At 43.2% G+C, this 18,080-nt stretch overlaps 1 protein-coding gene and 1 pseudogene across 3 annotated transcripts in view; one reads left to right on the plus strand and one right to left on the minus strand.

The window, feature by feature from the left end:
• Window positions 1–15,053: 15,053 nt before the first annotated feature.
• On the minus strand, window positions 15,054–16,544 carry LOC120363198 (uncharacterized; annotated as a pseudogene).
• The window catches only part of EPB41L4A (erythrocyte membrane protein band 4.1 like 4A), a 261,977-nt gene continuing 259,543 nt past the window's right edge, over window positions 15,647–18,080 (plus strand). For 2 of the 3 annotated variants that reach the window (XM_010339877.3, XM_074382709.1), the window contains exon 1: window positions 15,647–16,641. In XM_010339877.3, the coding sequence (XP_010338179.1) occupies window positions 16,543–16,641 (99 nt within the window). In that variant the 5' untranslated portion in view covers window positions 15,647–16,542. The remainder of the gene's footprint in view (window positions 16,642–18,080) is intronic. The other variant, XM_039467417.2, reaches the window with a different exon arrangement.

An 18,080-nucleotide genomic window follows, 5' to 3' on the forward strand; every position in this document is an offset into this window, starting at 1 on the left:
GAAGAGGAAGAAAGAGAAAGAGGAAGAGGGAGAGAGAATGGGGGTATTGCTTTGCTGCCCGAGCTAGAATGCAGTCTAAATATGGGTATGCCTATAATTGTCCTTAATAATGGAGACATGAAAGAAAATGAGGGAAGAGAGTAACAAACAAGGAGCCAACCAACATTTCGTTTAAACTTCTAAGTTGATATGATGTGGTACTGATAAGACTGTATATTTTGTGTAAAGTGGAGAGTTCTATAAATGTTAATTATGTTTACTTGTTCCAAATCTGAGTTCAAGTCCTGGATATCGTTGTTAATTTTCTGTCTCATCGATCTGTCTAATATTAATGTTGAAGTCTCCCACTATTACTGTGTGGGAGTCTAAGTCTCTTTATAAGTCTTGTATGTCTGGGTATTCCTGTATTGGGTGCGTGTATATTTAGGACCTTTAACTCTTCTTGTTGTTGCATTAATTCTTTTATCATTATATTATGTCTTTCTTTGCTTCTTTTGATCTTTGTTGCTTTAAATACTATTTTATCAGAGGCAAAAATTGTAACTTCTGCTTTTTATTTATTTATTTTTGCTCTCTGGTTGGTTGGTAAGTCTCTCTCCATCCTTTGTTTTGAGTCTTTGTGTATCCTTGATCAGTGTTTCTAGCTTCCTTGCATTGGCTTAGAACGTGCTCCTTTAGCTCAGAGAATTTTGTTATTAGCCACCTTCTGAAGCCTGCTTCTGACAATTCATCAAACTCATTCTTTGTCCAGCTTTGTGCCCTTACTGGCAAGGTGTTGCAATCATTTGGAGGAGATGAGGCATTCTGGTTTTTGGAATTTTCAGCATTTTTGCTCTGGTTTTTCCTTATCTTTGTGGATTTATCTACCTTGGGTCTTTAGTGCTGATGACCTTTGGATGGGGTTTTTGTATGGGTGCCCTTTTTGTTGATGTTGATGTTATTGCTTTCTGTTCACTAGTTTTCCTTCTAACAGTCAGGCCCCTCTGCTGCAGGTCTGCTGGAGTTTGCTGGAGGGTCACTCTAGACCCTGTTTGCCTGGGTGTCACCAGTGGAGGCTGCAGAACAGCTAACATTGCTACCTTTTTTTTTCTCTGGAAGCTTTATCCTACCAGATGCCAGCCAGAGCTCTCCTGTATGAAGTGTCTGTGGATCCCTGCTGGGAGGTGTCTCCCAGTCAGGAGGGATGAGGGTCAGGGACCCACTTGAGGAGTCAATCTGTCTCTTAGCAGAGCTTGAGTGCTGGAAGATCTGCTGCTCTCTTCAGAGCCTGCAGGCAGAAACATTTAAGTCTGCTGAAGCTGCACCCACACTGCCCCTTCCCCTAAGTCCTCTGTCCCAGGGAGATAGGAGTTTTATCTATAAGCCCGTAACTGGAGCTGCTACCTTTCTTTCAGAGTTGCTCTGCCCAGAGAGAAAGAATCTAGAGAGGCAGTCTGGCCACAGCCACTGAATTTCCCAGTGGCTTTATTTACACTGTGAGGGGAAAACTACTTACTCAAACCTCAGTAATGGCAGACTTCCCTCCCCCAACCAAGCTTGAGCATTCCAGGTCGACTTCAGACTGCTGTGCGGGCAGTGAGAATTTCAAGCCAGTGGATCTTAGCTTGCTGGGCTCTGTGGGGGTGGGACCCACTGAGCAAGACCACTTGACTCCCTGGCTTCAGCTTTTTTTCCAGGGGAGTGAATGATTATGTCTTGCTGAGGTTTCAGGTGCCACTGGGGTATGAAAAAGAACTCCAGCTTACTCAGCATCCACCCAAACAGCTGCTCAATTTTGTGCTTGAAACCCAGGACCCTAGTGGTATAGGCACATGAGGGAATATCCTGGTTTTTGGGTTGCAAAAACCAAGGGAAAAGCTTAGTATCTGGGCCATATAACACAGTCCCTCATGGCTTCCCTTGACTAGGGGAGGGAGGTTCCCAGCCCTTGCACTTCTCGGTGATGCCCCACCCTGCTTCTGCTCACCCTCTGTGGACTGTGCCCACTGTCTAGCAGGTCTCATTGTAACGAATTGGGTATCTCAGTTGGAAATGCAGAAATCACCCACCTTCTGCGTTGGTCTTGCTGAGAGCTGCAGAGCAGAACTGTTCCTATTCAGCCATGTACACTTCATTCGATAAAATAGTGATCTAGCTAAAGCAAGATCAGTACTTGCCAAGAACTATCATTCTATGACTGTAAGCTCCTTGAAGGCAGAGACCAGTTTGCTTACTGCTATGCCTGGCACACAGCAACAGTCGATGAATCCTGACTGAGGTGTAAAATGAAAGAAAGTATGTGAGCAAAAGGGGGAGCCTGAGTAGCATTTGTGAAATGTGTAATTCAAAGAACATGGAAACTTGATACATGAAAATACATATTTGTAAAATATATAAAGCATAGAATAATTATTTGTGTAATGAACATTTGCTGTTTGCCCTTGCCTGCTTTCTATACCTCATTTGCAAATTATTCTCAATGGCTCCTATTTGGGAACCCATGTGGTTCCAGAGAAGCCAATTTTGCCTATTGAGTTAGAAGAGTGTTTTGATCTAGGATAAGCCATTCAGCACAGTCACCCTCCAGCCAGGGAGACGACTTTAGTCATGGACATTATCATCATCATCATCATCATCATCATCATCATCATCATCATCATCACTTTTACAGTACTTTCTAATTTACTAAGTGCTTTGTGCTGTTCTAAGCACTTCATTGGCCCATTTGGTCCTCACCACAACCCCCCAGGGTAGGTGCTATTATAATCCCCTTTTTGCTGCTCCGAGGCACAGAGCTGATAAACAGTGAGCTGGGATGGATCCTAACTCAGGCAGTCTGGCTCTGGAATCTGTGCTCCTAATGACTTCACTGAACTGCTTGTGACTGAAGCTGGTCTATCAGCATGAACTCTGGGCTTTCAACTAAGAAAGTTAGGATGGGTGGCTCCCTTCACTCTGTGTGGTGTGGAGAGCAGATGTGAGCCCTGGAACTGCTCCAGCATCTGATTGCTTCAGGGGAAGCTAGGCTGAGTTCAAGGCCAATACATGGAGGCGGCAGAGGTGAAAGGACACAGAAAATTAGAATCAGTGCAGGGATGATACTGTGAATTTTGTAGTCAGCAAGCCAATAAATGCTCTTTATTTTAAATGTTGGCTTGAGTTGGGTTTCCAAAAGCATCCTGACATAATTTGATTTAAAAAAAACTATAACTTTTTCCTATATGTATGTGCTACATGAAAATATTTGCACTTGTATCCTTCACTTCCCTTTACTCATGATGAATGTGGTATAAATATGAAGATATTAGTAATATTCAATAAGTTATTTCAGCTAAAAAGAGTAGTATAAACATGATTTTACTTATCACCATACTTCAGTTTTCAAGGTGATTTTTTTTTTTTTACATTTTAAAATTTCTAAAATTGGGGCACATCCTATAATTGGTATCCTCATTTAACTGGCAGTGTTTTTTTCTTTCTTTGTGCGGTAAATAAAATAACAGTTACTAATGTAATGGATAGCATCTTAGAGCCAGTGAAATACAGCAACTTAGTTATGATTGTGTATATTTTCCCTTTTAAGTATTGCTTTATCCTATCTACAGCCTGGACTAAGCATATTCAAATATATACTTCTATATATATGCTACATGTATATTCAACAAAGCTTCAGTTAACATCATACTTTCCTAGAGTTTTGGTGGCCTTATGTTTGAGTAGCTGTGATTTACAAATGAGAAAATTTAATAAAGAAAGACTTAAGGACAGAAGTTCCATGGTCAAACCCAAATCTGTCAAGAACTAGAGGCTTTATTTCTTTGTATCTCAATAATTTCATTTGTAAAATAATTAAAGAGTGATATTAGGTGATCATTAAAGTTAATTTTAGATTTTACATGCTATGGGTCCTATGGAATTGTATTACCACTTTTTTATAATATTGCCACCATCAACTACAATCACAATGTCAATAAAGTATGCTCTAAAGTTAGGTTTAATGAATGAGTAGAGATCATTCCTCATTTTGGGCAACTCAACCAAGCTTCCAAAACAGAGGTCCCCAACCTGTGTTAGGAACCAGACCACACAATAGGAGGTGAGCAGCGGCGAGCAAGCAAAGCTTCATCTGTATTTACAGCCACTCCTCATTGTTCATGTTACCACCTGAGCTCCACCTCCTGTCAGATCAGCAGTGCTATTAGATTCTAATAGGAGTGCAAATCCTCTTGTGAACTGCACATTCAAGGGGTCTAGGTTGTACACTTCTTATGAGAGTCTACTGCCTGATGACTTGAGGTGTAGCTGAGGCAGTGATGCTAGCACTGGGGAGCAATCCCAAATACAGATTAATATTAGCAGAGACGTTTCACTGTGCACAGACCATAATAAATCAGTTGCTTGCAGACTAATATTAAAACCCTATCAGTCAGTGACAAGTGAAAATTAAGCTGTATCTGGTATCAGGCTATAAGTCAGAATCTGACACTTATTTCAGTCCTTGCATAGCCCATCCATTATTTTATTTATCACTTCCATCCATGCCTTTTTCCTGTACTGCTCGCTTATCTCAGTCACAGTTTTGGTAAGCCTACAAGCTAACCCTAGCCAAAAATGAGTGAGAAATAAATGTTACTGGAGAGCTTCTTTGAAAAGAGGGAAAGATCCAATCATAAGACAGCAGAAGACTCTAACACTGCAAACAAAAAGAAAGCTGCATTTAAAAGAAAATACCAAGAGTTCTACTTTTTACAGGTTGATTGCAACAAGTGATTAACATTCTCTAAGCCCACTTTGTATATGTGGTGACCAGCTATTCAATGGAGCCATGAAATCTTCTTCACTACATAGAAAACTGCTTCACTACATAGAGACCAAATACCCTCCACTAAAAGACAAGCCTTTAGAGTTTTTCAAATGAAAAAGAAAAAAAAATGAAAAGAAAAACAGAAGCAATTATTGACGGCTACCAGTTTATGAAATTTGTCTGCACTGAGAGCATCATTCTCGGTGGCTAACTGCATCACTAATGCTAAGAAGCCCTTTACTATTAGTGAAGAGTTGATCCTGCCCACTGCTAAGGACATTAATCATGACATTTTAGGAGATGCTGCAGTTCAGAAGGTGTCATGTGTTCCTCTTTTGGCTGGCACCATAACTAGACGAATGAATGAAATAGCCGAGGATATTGAGGCACAATTGTTAGAGAGGATTAATGAGTCACTGTGGCACGCAATCCAGGTTGACAAGTTTACCAATGTTGACAACAAGGCAACAATACTTGTTTTTGTGCATTATACTTCTCAGGAGGATGTGCACGAGGATATGCTATGTGTACTTTTGTTGCCAACCAACGGCATAGAACTATTCAAGTCTTTGAATGGTTACTGTATTAGTCCATTTTCATGCTGCTGATAAAGAAATTCAAGACAGGGCAATTTACAAAATAAAAGTTTTAATGGGCTTACAGTTCCACGTGACTGGGGAGGCCTAAAAATCATGGCAGAACGTGAAAGTCATGTCTCCCATGGCAGCAGACAAGAGAAGAGCTTGTGCAGAGAAACTCCCATTTTTAAAACCATCAGATCTCATGAGACCCACTCACTATCACAAGAACGACATGGAAGACCTGCCCCCATGATTCAGTTATCTCCCACTGGGTCCTCCCACAACATGCAGGAATTGTGGGAGCTACAAGATGAGATTTGGGTGGCAACACAGAGTCAAAACATATGAATCACATATCAGGAAAACAGAATTGGTCATTTTGTACTGGTATATGCATGGACAGAGAGGCTGCCATGACTGGATGCCTTTCTGGTTCTACCACTTGGATCAAAGAGGTTGCTTCTGAATGTGAATCTACACATTGTGTCATCCATAGAGAAATGCTGGCTAGCCACAAATGTCACTTGAACTTAATGTTTTGTAAGATGTGATTAAAATTATCAACCACATTAAATGACATGCCCTTAACTCATGTATTTTTGCACAGCTCTGTAAGGAGATGGATACAGAGCACACACGTCTTCTTTTGTACATAGAAGTGAGAGGGCTTTCTCAAGGTGGATCACTTGCCAGAGTTTTTGAGTTAAGAGAGCCATTTCAAAGATTTTTTTTAGAAGAGGAGTTATCACTGGCAGCACATCTCAGTGACACATAATGGGTCCCAAAACTTGCTTACTTGTGTGACGTATTCAACCTGCTCAATGAACTCAGCCTGTCACTTTAGGGGAGAACAACAGCTGTGGTCAAGTCGGCAGATAAAGTGGCTGCATTGAAAGCCAAACTGGAGTTATGGGGGTGATAAATGAACATTGGGATTTCTGACACGCTTCAAACATTAGCAGAGATTTTGAAAGAGACCAAGCCAGGGCCTTCTTTCTCCCAGCTGGTGCATGATCACCTATATCAGCTTAAAAAAAAATTGGGCATTACTTCCTAACCATGAAAGACCCCCGAACTGAGAAGGAATAATCCATCACCCATTTGTGAATAAGTCAGGTGAATCAGCTTTGTGCTTGAAGAAGATCAACTGCTTGAGATTGCAAATGACAGTGGCTTTAAAAGTATGTTTGAGACAACTTCAAATCTCCATATGTTTTGGATTAAAGTCAAAGTGGAATATCCTGAGATTACCACAAAAGCACTGAAGAGCTTCCTTCCATTTCCAACATCCTATCTTTGTGAAGCAGGGTTTTCTGCACTGACAGCAACCAAAACAAGATTATGAAGTAGACTGGACATAACAACATACTTCAGGAGATGAAGTTACTGTCTTTCATCACCTCCAGATAGGACTGTCTAATTGCAGGAAAACAAGCTCAGGGCTCTCACTGATTCTACATTATGATGAATGATAACAATGTAATAATAGAAATAAAGTGCACAATAAATGTAGTGTACCAACTCCCACCCCCAAGTCTGGAAAAATTGTCTTCTACGAAACCCTTCCCTGGTGCCAGAAAGATTGGGGATCACTGTTCTAAAGGAACAGATTAGTACAACTCTTTTTATCAATATCATCTTGAACATCAGCTCAAGTGCTTTCTGTCATCACATTCAGCAATTATCCAACATAACTTGAATGTGAACTTTGGTCTGTCAGTTTGAAGAAGGAAGGTCTGAAGGACTTACTTTTGCCCCAATTGCTCAGCTGAGTTATTTTTTACATAAAATAAGAGAATATCTCACAAAACTTCTGAGATCCAAGAGCCATTCATAGAACCCACTAATAGATAGGGCCATGAGAAGCTTCACGGATAAAGTGCATATTTCTTTTCTTTTCTTTTCTTTTCTTTTTTTTTTTTTTGAGACAGAGTTTCGCTCTTGTTACCCAGGCTGGAGTGCAATGGCACGATCTCGGCTCACCGCAACCTCTGCCCCCTGGGTTCAGGCAATTCTCCTGCCTCAGCCTCCTGAGTAGCTAGGATTACAGGCACATGCCACCATGCCCAGCTAATTTTTTTTGTATTTTTAGTAGAGATGGGGTTTCACCTTGTTGACCAGAATGGTCTCGATCTCTTGACCTCGTGATCCACCTGCCTCGGCCTCCCAAAGTGCTGGGATTACAGGCATGAGCCACCGCGCCCAGCTAAAGTGCATATTTCAATCAACAGCAATGAGTTGTATGCTTTCTCCAACTCTTTATTATACCATCAACAAAAGTTGTTTTTGACTGAGAGTGAATAGCTGGCAAAATAAGGATTTGATGGAAGTGAATTAAGCTGAAGTCCAGTTGAAAGTGCTCAAAAGGAATCTGCATGTAGCATGCCAGAGGTGAAGTTCGTACAGGTAATCTCATGCATTCATTTAACACATCTTTATTGAGAATCTACTCTCTGACAAGGACCTTGCCAAGTACTTGGGGTACAGCAGTGAACAAGTCAGACATGGCCCTGATTTCATGGACCAACAGTTTAGTAAGGAGGCAGCAGTTATGCAGATGATTATACATGAGACCCAGCCTAGACCTGGGAGTTAGGAGAGCTTCTTGGAGGAGGGAGAGCAAAGTGGATATCTGAGCAGCAAGTGGGAACTATCAAGATGAAAATAGGGCAGCAGGTGGAAGTTTTCAGAAGAAGAGAGTTTTAGGAAGAGGAGGCTCTTAAGCTGGGAAAACAGCTCTCAATGCAAAAGGACATGAGGATTCAGGAAGTAAAATCAGTGATTCACAGACCATACAATGAGCACCTGCTCTGTATCTAGTGACAGGGTTGTTAGTAGCGATTTTCGTGGCAACATTTCCCTTCTTGTTTTGATGTATTTGGCCTCATTATGTTCTTTAGTTTACATATTTATTTTACAAGATAATACTTAAAATTTAGAAGATTTGTATGACCACAGGAGAGAATGTTCAGGGATAAAAATAAATAAAATTGTAGAAAACAAAATTACTCACAGTACTGCCACAAAGAGATAACCACTCTTGGTATCTTACCATATATAATTCCAGTCCTTACCTTATACATGTCTGCTGTACTTTGGATGTTCGACCCCACCAAACCTTATGGTGAAATATAATCCCCAGTATTGAAGGTGAGGCCAAATGGGAGGTGTTTGGGTTATGCAGGCAGATCTGTCATGAATAGATTAATGCCCTTGGCTGGAGGTGCGTGAGTGAGTTCTTAATCTATTAGTTCCCTAAAGAACTGGCATTAAATAGAGCCTGGCACCTCCCCCTTTTCCCTCTTGCTTCTTTTCTCTTCCTGTGATCTCTACACGCTGGCTCCTCTCTGCCTTCCACCGTAAGTAGGAGCAGCCTGAGACCCTCACCAGAAGCTCAGCAGATGCTGATGCCATGCTTCTTGGACTGTCTGCAGAACATGGGCCAAACAAACCTCTCTTCTTTATAAATTACCCAGACTCAGAAACTCCTTAGTCCTAAGGGACTAAAACAGTGCCCTTAAAAAGATAAGATTATGAACTATACGTTGTCTTTTCAAAAATGATTTACAAATATGTATTTACCTAATGACTAGGCAACATATGTACAGAATATCAGGATGCAGAATTCTGAAGAGAAATACAGAGAAATGTTAAGTCTCCATTCTAGCCTGTTCATAAACCACTCATGCCCCTTTCCAGAGGAAATGGCTATTTTAGTTTTTCTTGGTAACTTCTTTTTGAGACAGAATCTCGCTCTGTCTCCAGGCTGAAGTGTAGTGGCACGATCTTGGCTCACTGCAACCTCCACTTCCTGGGTTCAAGCAATTCCCCTGCCTCAGCCTGTAGAGTAGCTGGGACTACAGGTGTGCGCCACCACGTCAAGCTAATTTTTGTATTTTTAGTAGGGACGGGGTTTCACCATGTTGACCGGGATGGTCTCGATCTCTTGACCTTGTGATCTACCTGCCTCAGCATCCCAAAGTTCTGGTATTACAGACGTCAGCCACCATCCCTGGCTGGCAACTTTTTCTTCTTCTTCTTCTTCTTTTTTTTTTTAAAGATGGGGTTTCACCATATTGGTCAGGCTGCTCTCAAACTCCTGACCTCAGGTGATCCACCCACCTCAGACTCCCAAAGTGATGGGATTACAGGCATGAGCCACCGTGCCCGGCAGCAGCTTCTTAATTAGAAGGCTAGAGATGAGTTCAGAGATCATCTACTCCAGATGTTTCTTTGCCAGATGTTGCATTGGGATGCTCCTTCCCTAGGAAACACCTCTAAGGAAGAGCTATGTGTCATTACCAGAAGAAAGAGGTGGAAAATCAGCCTGCTGGGCATGATAATCTAGAGGTGCCACAACATAGTCTAGGTTTTATATATTATATAGGAGCATGCTGATGCACAGAGAGATGATGTGGCTTCTCTAGTCACACAGCTAGTTTGACTTAAAACAAAAATGATTGCAAGATCATAAGAGCTAATTTCTCCATTATTTTTCTCAAATCTCTATAGGTAGATTAATACTCCTATTACTAAGCTGGTGTTAACTAAATTAAGTTTCTGTCAGGGATCAAACCAGAGCACATTAACCAGATAAAATAATCAACACATTGGAACTTAGGTTAGAACTTAGAAAAAGAGTCCAATTTTAAATAAAGGCCAATTTCATTAACTAGTAATTTGACAGATTCTTTTGTTTAATCTAATAATTTATTTTCATTTTAAATTTTTCCATACTTATTTTAAAAACAAATCAAACTTTTAAATTTAAATTTTATTTTTTTTGACACAGACTCTTATTCTGTTGCCCAGGTTGGAGTGCAGTGGCATGATCTTGGCTCAGTGCAACCTCGGCCTCCAAGGCTCAAGCAATCCTCTTGCCTCAGCTTCCCAAAGTGCTGTGATTACAAGCATGAGTCCCTGAGCTTGGCTTTAAACTTCCTTTTAAAAACAAACAAAAAGGGACTTTCCTCTTTGCATTATTATATAAGCTGTTCTTTTAGGAGACTTTCTCTAGTTTTAAAAATAACAAAATGACTTTTGCCTATTTGATTGAAAGAGATTCCAAAGATTGGCATGAGCAGAGTGAAGTGGGTATTTTGATACATTGTTGGTGGAACTGTAAATCGATTCAGGCTTTCTGGAGTGCAATCTCTCATAAATACAATAAATTAAATATGCATATACTTTGATTCACAAATTTAACATCTAGGGACTTATCTTTATCAAATAATAGACACAGATACATGTAAAAATATTTACTACAGCATGTTTATATTTTTAAAACAATCTAAAAGCCAAATTTGAGCTGTTAAATTAATTATAGTGTATGCATATAATAGAATACTCAGGAAAGATGAAATGGATGTATATTCACTGACATGGAAAGTTTTTCAAGGTAGGCAATGAGGTTAAAAAAAAGCAGCTTATGTAATAGTGCAAGAGGAAAGTCCATTTGTGTTTGTCTATTTTTGCTAAATACAAACCACATTAATGCATTCACGACCAAGGATTAACAAGTGTGCAAAATAAGAATTCTCAGTAACCCCCAAAGAACGTTTTCTTGGAGATCACAAAGATGAATAACCAGCTTAGATTGCAGGGAATTCTTGGGAGATAGTTTCCCTTGAAACATGGGTAACAGCCTCGAGGTATTCCAATAAATGGGATCTAAGGCCTCAGTACTTAGAAGACAGCTGGTTAATGACATACCTATATGTGAAGTGAGTCAGGAAGCAGAATGGTCTTTAAAAAACTGGATGTGCCTGGGCACATACTATATTAGAAATAAAAATGAGTAAGGTGTCCAAAGAGACTAAGTAGTAATATGATGAGACCAAATTAGGGATATTTCCCTTAATAACTACTCCTTCTGATGTTATCTACTTGGCAGGATCTTCAATACTTTCTCTTTGACAGGCATTAATTTGATGAAGGAGGCAAAATAACAGGGAGGCTACTAGTGAAGAATGACCTCCTACTCAAATTATTCATAGGTAATTAGAACTTTTTTTTTTTTTGAAAGACAATCTCCAGAGCAGTGATTGTCAAAGTCAGCTTGCCAATCTTCAGCATTAGCATCACCTGGGAATTTGTCAGAAATGCCAATTCTTAGGTCCTGTTCCAGAACTAAATCAGAAACCCTGGGGGTGGGGCCAGAAATCAGTGTTTTAACAAGCCCTGGTGATTCTGCTGTGTTGTTCTTAGGTATTTTAGTAATTAAATTCTTCATGTATTTATTGTCAATAAGTTCAGGCTGAAAATGTAAGATTATAAAAAGATCACAGAAGACATAGATTGTTTAAATACATCTTTCTAAAGAGAATATGGTGCTTTAAAAAGAATTGAGTTTGCATTTTGAAGTACGTTTCAGCAAGGGGTGGGGCCTGTTTTATATAAAATGAAGTATCTTCTTTCAGATTGAGATTCCTGTAGTCTTTCACACATGGAAGCCCTGCATATTTCTGTAGATGATGTTTATTCTGAATTTATTTGCCATTTGACTCATCTACCTAGGCTTATTATGACAAAATATCCTGACCAAAGAAAATGTTAAAATGTTAAAACAAAAATTGCTGAAAAGAGATCAAAGCCTTTCATGCAAAGCTTTAAACAGAGTACTATATTATGCACATGTTGAAAACTATATGATTTTCCTGGGAAAAAAGTGAATAGTATGTTGTTAATTTGTTCTTCTGGATAGGCAGAGGTCTTACTCCAAAATCTTGAGGAAAGTCTATGTTCAACTTTTTAAGAAACTATAAAACTTATCCAAAGTGGTTATACCATCTTTCATGCACTTCAGCAATTATGAGAATTTAAATTGCTCCACATCTGGCTGGGTGCAGTGGCTCATGCTTGTAATCCCAGCACTTTAGGAGGCCTAGGTGGGCCTGGAGGTCAGGAGTTTGAGGCCAGCCTGGTTGAAACCCCGTCTCTACTAAAAATACAAAAATTAGCCAGGTGTGGTGGCACACACCTGCTTGGGAGGCTGAGGCAAAAGAATCACTTGAACCTGGGAGGCAGAGGTTGCAGTGAGCCAAGATCATGCCACTGCACTCCAGCTTGGGCAACAGAGTGAGACTCCATCTTAAAAAAAAAAAAAAATTGGTCCACATCTTCAACCATACTTGGCATAGCAGTATGGTAGCTTGGTAGCCATTCTGTTAGGTCTTTAGTGGTATCTTACGGTGATTTAAATTTGCATTTTCCTAATGACTAATGATGTTGAGCACCTTTCCATATGTTTATTTGCCAGTTGCATATCTTCTGATCCAGTCATTCTACTCTTTATTACAAAGAAATAAAAACACATGTACATATAAAGACACAGATCCTTTCTATGGACTGAACTGTGTCACCTCAAAATTCATATGTTGAAGACCTAACCCAGTGTGAATGTTTAGAGATAGGGTCTACAAGGAAGCAATTAAGGTTAAATGAGATCATAAGAGTAGAGCCCTGATACCACCGGATTAATGTCCTTGTAAGAATCGACCCCAGAGAGTGCTATCTTGGTGTCTCTCTCACCCCACCCTCCTTATATTTCTCTCTTCCTCCTTTTTTCCCTCTCTCTTCCTTCCCTTTTCTCTCTGTAAGCACACAAAGATGTCATGTGAGCACATAGTAAGTTGGAAGCTTCCTTCAAGTCAGGAAGGGGCCTTACCAGAAACTGACCATGATGGTATAGTAATCTTGAACTTCCAGGCTCCAGAACTGTGAGAAAATAAATGTCTGCTGTTTAAGCCATCCAGTCTACTGTATTTCGTTATAGCAGCCTGAGCTGACTAATATAATCCTCATAGCAGCTTTATTTGTAATAGTCAAAAACTGGAAACCATGTAAATGAATGGAAAAACAAATTGTGATATATATATATATATATATATATATATATATATATATACACACACACACACACACACACAATAGATTATTGAGCAATAAAAAGAAATGAACTATTTATATTCACAACAGCATGGTTAAATCTCAAAATAATTGTGCTGAGTGAAACAAACCAGACAAAAAGGAGAGTTGACACTGTATGATTCAATTGGTATTAAACTCTAGAAAATGTAGCTAAATGTTGGTGACAGATAGCAGATCTATGGTTGCCTGGGAAGTGAGTCGTGGTGAGGAATGGGAGTGAAAGATGACAAAGTGGCCAGGCACAGTGGCTCACGCCTGTAATCCCAGCACTTTGGGAGGCCAAGACAGGCAGATCACGAGATCAGGAGTGCCAGACCAGCTTGGACAGCATGGTGAAACCCCATCCCGACTAAAAATACAAAAAGTTAGCCAGGCATGGTGGTGCATGCCTGTAGTCCCAGCTACTCGGGAGGCTGAGGCAGGAGAATTGCTTGAACCTGGCAGGCGGAGGTGGTAGTGAGCCGAGATCTCGCCACTGCATTCCAGCCTGGGCGACAGAACAAGACCGTGTCTCAAAAAAAAAAAAAAAAAAAAAAAAAAAAAAAGACAAAGGGCAGGAGGAAATCTTAGAGAGGGATGAATATGTGTACTAGCTTGATTGTGGTAGTGGGTTCATGGGTGCACACTTATGTCAGAACTTATCAAATTGTATACTTAAAATTATGCAGTCTATTGTATGTAAATTATATGCAATAAAGCTATCTTTAGAAACCATATGGAATCCTGTTGTCACCAGTAATCTCTAATTTTGTGTTAAATCGATTTTAAATTGCATTTTCTCCAGTGTCTGATAAACAAGTGGAAAAGAAAATGCTTCACCCAGGAAAGAGAATCATATGTATGAGACCTTATGGCTTTGTACCTTATCTTTGTGAGGAGCTGGGAACAGAATCCCTGCCCCAGCCCAAACCCTCAGCCTTCCCATTGCCATTGGAGGTAAAAACAACAACACAATAACAAACAACAGCAAAAACAAAAATCAGAAATCCAAAAACCAAATCAAAGGGCTAAAAAACAGGTGACAGCAAAACTCAAAACTGTGAACTAATGACTGCTTGAACCTTTTGTTTTTGCAGCCTCAGGTGTCTCGGTTGGATATGGAGGTGAAGAATGAAATGTTATGCCATCTTTCAATCACATTTGGTAACTGGTGTCAGGAATACTGGATTACAGGAGAGAAAAGCCTCCACAAGCAGAAATGCTAAAATCTAGCATAATAACGTGTCACCTCATAAGTCGGGCAAGACTTTGACAATAAAACAAAGTTGGGCACAGAATTTGACTAGAAATTCAAAACCTGGGTCAATTTCACAGAAAACTCAGAAGATAAAATAGAGTTTTATTCATAGCCTAGGCAAAGTTCAGAACTTTATATTGCACTTCAGTGGTTGTGCTGATCCACTGTTTGGGTGGGATCACAATAACAGGGAAGGCCGAGGCTTCTAACAGAAGGTCCTTTGTGGCAAATCACTATGAGAGGAAACTCCGTCAAAGTCGCCAATTGTTCATTTCATTTCTACTGTGCTACAGAAGCCTAGTTTTGTTTTAAGCGCTAACGTCCGAGGTTTTGAGCAAAGTTTTTGAGCTTTGGCTACCCAGCTAGCAAGTAATAGAACAGTCAACTCAAAACTACGTCTGATGCCAAAGCTCTAACTCTAAAACTCAATATAGAGTTTTTTTTCTGGGAGATCTCCCCTCGTGTCTCCCCCAACTGTGACTCGCATTAACTCGCTGCTGGTTCCCAGCTGGAGAGCAGTGATTGCACCTGCTCCGAAGCCCAGCGGGGCTCAGTCTCTTCCGCAGCTCACCCTCGGCTGTCTGTGTACGGACATCAGGACCCACCAGGGGTCACTGCAGCTTCAGAGCTATTGTGCCCCTCAGTCCTGGATCCGGCCGACCGCGCGGAGGGCGTGGGACTGGGAACGCCGAGCGGTGGGGTCCGAGCAGCACCGCGTCCTCCTCTCCCCAGCCAGCTTTCAGGTCTCCCGGGGAAACGGACGCAGCGAGCACCGGACCGCCCAGCGGCTCCGGCTCAGCGCGCGGCTTGGGAGCGCGGACCCGCCGGCACCTCGCGGCTGGGACCACCTCCGCCTCTCCGTCCGCCCCCCAGTTGATACCCCGCCCAGAGCGGGACTCCCCAGCGCGGCCATCCTTGGGCCGGGGGCGGGAGGAGCCCTTCGTTCCGAGGCCTTTTCCAGACGCCTGGGCCGGGCCCAGATGCACCTGGGCTGCTTCCGCCCGGGGCGCCACCCCTCGCGCAGCCAAGAGAACTTTCCCCGGAGCCTCCGCGGCCTGGCGCGCCCAGGGCACACCCCCTCCTGCCGCGTTCCCAGCTGGGGCGTCGCTCCTCCGCCCGCAGGTCCCCGCCTCCCCGCTTGGCTGAAAGTCCTGAAGCAGCAGCGCTCCGTCGCTGCAGCAGGCATTCCCGGAGGGAGAGCTTGAACTTGGCTACACACGGCCACCCGTGATGAGCTCGGGGGTCCCCGGACGGGAGCCACGCCCCGCAACGAGCTGACCTCCCCTCGCCGGTATCGGTAAGGAGCCCGCTGCCCTTTCCGCCCCTCCCGGCCCCTCTGCGCTCAGTGCTGGGGGACGGGGTCGCGGACGGAGCGACGACCCTCGCCTCTGCCCCTGCGCGCAAGGCCGGGGCGTCGTGGGTGCTCCTGACACAAAAGAAGAGCCGAGCGCTTCCTACTCGGCGGACCTGACCCGGGGCTGCGGGGCGGGGTCGCGGCTGGAAGTGCGCGCCGGCCGGAGACTCCACAGGCCGTTCGGAGGCCGGGACGTCGGGGCCGCGCTCAAATCCGTGCGGCTGGACGGAGCCGCAGCGCCTCCGGGGGCTGCCAAGGCCAGGGAGGGCCTCGAATTTCCGTCCCTCCCTTTTCTTGTATCTTGCCCCCATTGCCAGGAGACTCGTCGTCCCCAGGACTGCAGGAGGGGCCCCGCGCCCCCGTCTTCGGAGGAGCCCAAGCCTCAGGATGCCCGGGGACGCGCCGCCGCCCTCGGCGCCCAGTTCGGCAGGCGCTTCGCCGGCGGCTCCCGGGTGCTGACTCTCCCGGGCTTTTCCGCCCTTCTCGCTCCAGCCCCGCCGGGCGGCTAGGCGGCCTGGACCCGGACCCCGCCGGGAGTTGCTCCTCTCGCCCTCGCCACGGCGCGGACAATAAATTAATGCGTCGCGCTTGAGGGGAGGGGGCGGCTGGGCGCCTCGGTGGCAGCTTTCTCGCCTGGCTGGAGACGGCCACAACCGACATGGGCTGTTTCTGCGCTGTTCCGGAAGAATTTTACTGCGAAGTTTTGCTCCTGGATGAATCCAAGTTAACCCTCACCACCCAGCAGCAGGGGATCAAGGTGGGTGCGGCCGGGAGCGCGTTCCGGGGGCAGGCGGCAGGGCGGGCGCGGGTGTCCCCCGCTTTGTCTGAGGACGGGCACCGGTGGGTCGAGGGCGGCGGCCGCGTCTCTGCGCGGTGGGGAGGAGAGGCCGCTGTCCCCTGCGGGCAGGGAGAGGGTGGACGTGCCAGGGTGAGTTAACTTTGAGTTCCTTCAAAAAGCAAAGTTGAGTTTGACGTCTCAGAGGTTACTCAGCACACCAACTCCCTGCAGCAACCCAAAACTCTTCCCCAGACGTTTTCTCCAAAAGCCTCTGGGTCTCTCGCGGCTTTCAGAGAAGGCAGAATAGGTTATACCGGCTGCATCCCACCGCAGCGTGGAAAGCACGATTTCCCTCGGTTCTGTTGAAGGCGTTTTCCTCGATAGTGTAATTAGGGAAGTGAACTGGTTTACTCATTGAAACACGTTAATGGGTAATTGTGATTATTTTGCGTGGGTTTGTAGTTGGGTAATGCTACGTTTGGACGGAAAACATTTTCTCTTTCTACAGCTACCTCGGTTTATCCTTACGTTTAAGTCAACATCTCTCAAAGCGACCCAGTAATAACTTTGCTCCTGTTTGTGGGTCATTAAAATGGAATCAATACATTAACCTGGAGAACCCAAACAAAAAAGCAGCAGAGCCCAGCAGAGCTCCTCTTCCTTACGTTTGATGAGAAGGTGTTTATGTTTATAGTGACAGTCTGACCCATGCGCCTGCGTGCTTGTTTAGCTCTTACAACAATGTTAACTACGTAAACGAGACCTATTCCGTAGCGTTTTGTTGTTTTGTTTACCTTTCTCTTTCAGTTTTAAATCACTAAGGCGTTTTAGGTGAGGCAGCGGCTGAGTCGCCTGAAGGGAAACCGCTCCCCGCCTCAGATATAGCTGGCCTTCTGAGAAAGAGAGATCAGGCTGCCAAGTATCCTCTCTTAGTCTCTTCATCTCAGAAGTTAATCCTAATGGGGCAGGCCCTGGACGTTTCCTTTTGTGAATCAGTTTTTACGTGGTTTTATGAACACAAGGATAACTATTCCTGGCTAAAAGTTTCAGCGTTGGTGTTGCCATTCTTAGTGCACAGAATTCCAATTTCATAGGTGTCTTTTGCAAGAGAAAGAGGCAAAAATGATCAGTTAAATCTACAAGACTGTTAACTCTTTTCTTTAGGAGATTGTTTTGAATATTGTTTTCCCAGTAATTATAACAAGTAGAATTCAATTCTATGGGGTTTTCTTTCAAGACCAATAAAATACTCTTTTGGGGGAGAATGTACATTTTGTATTTTTAACTTTATGTTCCAAAAGATTTCTCCTCTCACCCACCCAATGGAATCAGGAAAATACTGTAACTTACAAGATGATGTTACATTCTTTGGTGTACTGAATAAAATAGGCAAAAATCACAAAAACATCCTAAATTCT

Source organism: Saimiri boliviensis, chromosome 1, assembly GCF_048565385.1.
Source record: "Saimiri boliviensis isolate mSaiBol1 chromosome 1, mSaiBol1.pri, whole genome shotgun sequence".
NCBI lineage: Eukaryota > Metazoa > Chordata > Mammalia > Primates > Cebidae > Saimiri > Saimiri boliviensis.